This window comes from Lissotriton vulgaris, chromosome 1_1 (genome assembly GCF_964263255.1).
Source record: "Lissotriton vulgaris chromosome 1_1, aLisVul1.2, whole genome shotgun sequence".
Classification (NCBI taxonomy): domain Eukaryota; kingdom Metazoa; phylum Chordata; class Amphibia; order Caudata; family Salamandridae; genus Lissotriton; species Lissotriton vulgaris.
The window spans coordinates 977,038,689-977,044,935 of record NC_141685.1 but is presented as its reverse complement, the minus strand read 5'-3'; the positions used below and the strand labels follow the sequence as shown (position 1 = coordinate 977,044,935).

At 41.9% G+C, this 6,247-nt stretch overlaps 1 protein-coding gene across 1 annotated transcript in view; it reads right to left on the bottom strand.

The window, feature by feature from the left end:
• Positions 1 to 2,073: 2,073 nt before the first annotated feature.
• LOC147748328 (resistin-like) overlaps positions 2,074 to 6,247 on the bottom strand; it is a 93,818-nt gene continuing 89,644 nt past the window's right edge. The window contains exon 4 of the mRNA XM_086936409.1: positions 2,074 to 3,075. Coding sequence (XP_086792535.1) covers positions 2,927 to 3,075 — 149 coding nt within the window. The 3' untranslated portion in view covers positions 2,074 to 2,926. The remainder of the gene's footprint in view (positions 3,076 to 6,247) is intronic.

Here is a 6,247-nt window from a genome sequence, read left to right as displayed (position 1 = left end):
TATAGTTTTCTCATACAGGGGAAATGGCAATTCCCCTGCCTTGGGCCCATTTGGCACCAGGACAAGTGGGGAATTAGATATGCAGGGAGGCGTCGTGCACTACCAGGCTAGTCACACCCCTAAGGTGAGCTGACTGATGTGCCTTCTTTAGGAAAATTCTGCTATCTTAGTGACGGCAGAATTAGGAATTTGGGGACAGGGTTATACCCACTTCCCACAGGAAGTGGTCAGATAGGGGGTATAGTGACCCCAATGCTAAGTAGCCCATTGGATACCACACTTCACTCCCCTTAATCCCCTATATTTACTACCAGGTACTAGGAAAGCAGATTCTACCAAGCTGAATAGAAGGACACCGATGAGCTGCAAAAAGCAGGAACTGAGAGGCAGCAACTGACTTGGTGCCAACCCCATTGGCATGCCTGCTGTCCCTAACAACTGCACCAAAGACAACTCTTCCTGCAACTGCTCTACCTTCAAATGTCTAGGGTAACTACCCCCTGGTTGCTCACTTGGACTTGCCCCCAGTCCCTACATTCAGCCTCTTTATCCCATGACAGTTCCCCACTGAAACCAATGAGGTACCTGATGCCGAAAAGCACCTTTGCACCTGGAGGCCCCAATACCTCCTGAGGTGACAGGTTGGTGCTGCCTTGGACCTAGCTCCATATTTACCTTAACGCCAAAATATTAGTCCTTTAAATCACTGCTCAGTGTCCTTATGCTATATATTTGTTTTCCCCATAGGATAACAATACAGCATTATAGACAATACAAATATATTTAACTGTTTTCTTCAAAACTGCTATTTTAAAAAGTACTTACCCAATAACAAAGTTCTTGGTGCCTAAAATTATTTAAAATAAATGCTACTCTTCTACATTGGTGTAGATCTCCTTATTGAGTGTGCTATATCATTTATTGGCCATGTGTATTAAGCAATTGTCTAATTCTCCTTGATAAGCCTAAGGCTGCTCGTCCAGACAACCACAAAAAAGCACCTTCGGAATGTTAAAGCAAACCCCTGTCCACACATAAGGGATACCTGGACTCTCTACACATTAAACCTCTGTTTGGAATATTATTTAAAGAGCCAGCTTCCTATAGCCTGGAAATAGAGTGAGACACACAAGAAGGTTGGGGAGTGCTAAAGGGCTTTCTTTAGATGCATATAAAGCTGTTGTTTGTGCACAATGAGAGAGAGCTTTAACACTTGCATTTTGTAGCAGTGATGCTGTCACTAAACCTTATCTGGATACTTTGAACCTCTGAGAGTGTTCACCTTCATTTGGGAAGCTGTGTCTACTGTACTTCACAAGATGCTGACATTGTAAAGTGAGACATTTGTCCGTGGCCCACCTGACGCAAAGCAAGAACCTACTGGATTCTGAATTTGAGCAACCCCATGCAGGGAATCCTGATGAAGTCTCATAAGAGAATAGGACTGATACATTCAACTACTAACTTCAGTGCTTTCTTTAACTCATTATTGTCCTTCACAGTCACCCAGCAAACTTCTATTTGCAATCCCTTTTCCAATACCAAAGCAACACTATCACTATATCGATCTGTTACACAGCTCTTATTCACCCACCCATAACTTTTGTTGACAAAAAAAAGATCTCAAGTTCTTAGTTTCTTTAAGCACACTACAGGTACTAGGGATATGATTGTACCTCTATGAATATTTATTTAAATTGTAGCCAGTGGGGTAGGAAGGTCAGGTGGTACCCGGTGCGTAAAATTTCTTGTCACCCCCCCTCCCACATTGAAATGATTAAAATAAGGAAAAAAAGATAGTTACACATATTTTTGTCACCCCCCCCCTCAGTGCCATTTTGTTACCCCTTCAGTGATGACACCCGGGGTGGCCCGCACCCACTGCACCCCGCTTCCTACGCAACTGATTGTAGCACACAGGCATGTAAATAACAACGTAGGGCGGCCAGGGGCATCCTTAGTCATATGTGGTTCTGGAGTTTGTTGCAACTGTTGAAAACAAAAATCTACAATGGGGCAACATGGATGTGTACTGAGAGAGTCCTTCAAATAAAGCTCTAGTTAGAACCATAATGTCTTCAAGTACATTTTATTGAGATTTTCATAAAATGAACAGAGGTAAAAGCAGCGAAAGAAAATACAGTAGTAAGTGATAAAATAACGAAAAAGCGAAAACAAAATACAATGAAAAACCATAGTTTGTAACAGAACATCAGGCTGAGAACTGAAGAGTAACAAAAGTTCTGAAGCTCTAAATGGCACCGCCTTGAGAATGGACATTCCACCCCACATACAATGACAAGCACACATTCTGTCCCCAAATCACAATAATTCATTGATAATCAAGGTGACTGTCTTTATTCAGACGAATGGAATTCTGGAAAAGGAAATCCCACTAAAAACTAAATTGTCCTTACACATTTAGTAACTTATTTTTGTGTGCAATTTTGCCTACCACACATCATTGACAAGCATTGAGTCTGCATAAGTAGGATGAAGCTTAAATATAATTTTGTGACTGCCATTGAGACTGTATAAGCTAGATGAGAAAGCTTTTCCTTTTTAGTGCCCGATACTTGAGGTCCGCATTTGTAGATAAGCGGAGGTGTACACCGCTCAATGACCGAATAAAGGCGGAAGATTCAGGGGGTGAGATTTATTTCTACAGTCTAGGCGTTTAATCTGAACCAGGGTAGTAAAATGAAAGGAACAAGACTTTTTCTTTTAATCAAACAATTTACCAAGAGTGGAGTATTTGGAATGAAGAGCATGAGGAACAAATATACTTTGGAAGGAAAAGCAGCACAATTCCTTTCCTCAGTAGTTAAAAACAGAACACAAATGACTGCTGTTGGATTATTTTTCTCCATTCTACTCAGCTAACAGTATTGGGGTGATAAAGTGTAGGCATCCTAGACTGAGAAAGTTAGCGATTGTTTGGATTACTTTCAACAATCTTGCAGCAGTGAGCATTTGTCCAGTCAATTTTAGCGCACTGGCAGTGACAGGTCTGTTTGTCTCTAATGTCCCAGGAACCACAGGCCATCCCACAGGAACATGCATAAGGAGTGTAACCTGCAGTGAGAAGAGACAATGCGATTAGATAAGGCAACATCAACGTAGTCAATGTTTTAAAATGCTGGAAAGTAAGGCCAGACAGCTGAACAACTTAAGGGTGGTTCAATGAAAAAGTAACTTTTTTCATTTCATACATATGGCTGGATAAAAACAGAGAGATAGAACATTTCACAAGTAATATGGGAAAAACTCAAAGGACCGTACGGTGTATAGCGCCTCCATCTCACAGTGGATGGGCTTATGGGAGATCCTGACACTTTTACGTCTGTCAGTGCTCAGAGGATAAAACAATTAAACAAAACATTTCACCTCTCAGATTAGAGGGGTCAAAGTATGTAGACCCTTTCACTTCCAGAACTTCTTTGTCTTGGGAATCGTAATCGTAAATTGTTTTTATATAGTGCTTAATACCCCTGACGAGGCATTGAAGCGCTTCGCGGTTAGTAACGCGCTACTCTGGAGCCCTGGATTAGAGTTTAATAGTTAATAGATTAGTAATAAGTGCTTTCTTTTTGTGTGGATTAGCTGTGTTAGTTGTGTTCTCTTGATTCCTTTAGTGTTTAGTACAGTTTAGATAAATGATAGAATGATAGGAATCGATTTGAAGAGGGGAAGTAGTAAGTTGTTTTTGTAAGTAGTGGCCGTGTCCCGTGTGTGCATGTTAGTTTGGTGAATTGGCTAAAAAGGAGGAGTAAGAATGAGAAGGATGTTTGGGAGTTCAAAATATCCAGAAAGGTTTGGGTTTGAGACAGAGGGAGGTGGGATAGGATGCGACAAAGGTGAGGGAGTATTTTTTGTAACAAACCTGAAACTAACTTATACATACATATACATTTGACACTTGGTAAAGCTTTAGTGGCAGGAGTAAACCCCTTCATACAAATACCCATATCTACATAGAAGAAGCAATTTTCACATGGTCTGACGTGCACATTTATCTTGTGGTGAAGTATGCAACTTTTTAAAATTATTTTCTTTTTTAACAGAAATTAACGTATACAAACGTATACATACACATGACGATCAGTAACATTTTAGTAGTAGGTACAAACCTCTATATAGGCACCTAATCGTACATCGAAGCAGCAATTTGTACAGTGTCTCAAATACACATGTATCTTGTGGTGTTTTTTGCACTTATATAAATATATTTTCTTGTAACAGGAAGCTTAGTTCAATGTACAATGACACACGCATAACAACATATACAGTGACTGTCCCTCATGGAACAGGACGGGTCAAGTTACTGTCACCGTTCTATGGGTCCTTTCACTTCTGGCTAGATGGACTCAAGGGACTGTCACATTTATATAGAGTTTATTACCCTCAGTGAGTACAAATCTAAGGGGCGGCACAATATTCTTAACAGATCAAACTTGCTGAAATTAGCGGAAGGCATACCGGGGCTAGTGGGTCTGGACACGAACACCATCGAATCAATTGAATTTCTTCCCCCACGAGGAAACCAACCCTCTGAAGTCACTGTTGTAACTTTCATGCAGGCAGGTTGGGCTGGAGCCTTTCTCGAACACAAGGCTACACTGCGGAATTGGGGGATTAGAGTGCACCCCTTTTCAACACCAGGGTATCCAATCACGTTGCTATCAGGAGCAACTACACCCAACAAGTCGGCCTTCACCAAAAATACAGAGCATGGGAGGCCGTTCTCTGTTCTAAAAAATGCCTCAGGGCCGGACACAGAACTTAAACGCCCTGAAACAGTGGTGAGAAACAATGAACCTGACTATGCCTAAGGATGGCTGCCAGCAGTATTGGCCATAAAAAGCAGAAACTGACCATCTGTGATAGGTCCACCAGCAAAAACATATAATTTATTAAAATCCATCCCTCTGCCAGGGATACAACAGCACAGTGTGGTCAGCAGCAAGGGGGAGCCACTTTTCTCACTGTGCTCATGGAACATCAGCGGCCTACACCAAAAATTTGCAAATGAAGACACTATGTCTTTCCTGGGGGAACATGTGGCAATCGCCCTGCAGGAAACATGGGAACTTGAGGGCCGCCCCGTTGAAGGATTCATTGAATATTGGAAACAGGCATTGAGGGACAGCCGCTTCGGCCACCCTAAAGGCGGGCTCTCTACATACATATCCAACAATCTAAAAGGTGAATTCAGTCAACTTAACCTGAAAGAAGACTGGCTACTGGGGGTTAAAATCAATCTACGGAGCAGACAGTGATTGCTCTTACTTATAAATGTGTATATTAATCCCAACACCCGCACAAAAAAAGACCACCTGGCCAGATTCTGTGAAACAATGAACGATATGGCCACAGAATATCCCAACTCGGACCGCATCATCACAGGGGACTTCAACACTAACCTTTTCCAGGGGAATATAGCAGACTCAGAAGGACCCAACCAGACCAGCATAATTGAGGCTGTCCCTCAATCCAAACCCCCACGCAAGCTTTCAATATATTAGGTGAGGTCACCGTATTGAGACTTTACAACGCTGGGTATTTGGTGGTGAATGGAAGATCAGCAAGTGATTCCCTCCCAAACTGGACTTGGTCAAATGGAAGAACAAAATCCTATCTGGACTTTACTATTTGTAATTCGGAATTTCTGTCCAATTTGGTTAGCTTCTCCGTCCTTCCAAGGCTCGAAAGCGACCATAGGCCATTGGTCGTTTCTTTTGCTACAAATTTAGCTCTCCATAAAAAGGCACCATCTACATACAAAGGAATATATTCCGATAACTTAAAACGCCTGAAATGGAGTGAGTCCAACTGTCAATGTATTCTGAAAACAAGCAAGGATTTTATCATGTGTGCGCTAGACCAAATGGCCTCCCCAACAGCAATATGGTCGCAGTTATGCGCACATTTGATCAGAACTTACCCAGCGATAAGGCAGGGCCCAAATCGCACACCACCAGTAGGACCAACAGCACTCCTCATGATAAAAACATTAAAAAGAACAAGAAACAATGCACTGAGGTTGCTTTTAAAATTCCCAGGGAACAGCAGCTTCTTTGATATATACCGTCAAGCCCAAAAGGCATTCAGGAAGGCAGTTACCCAAGAGAGAAAGGACCAGGAATCTCGATTCTGGGTTAAACTGGTATGGGAAAGCAAACAACAGAACTCAAAGACATTTTGCTCACTTGTCAACAACATCGGTCAAAATACAACATCCTTTGGA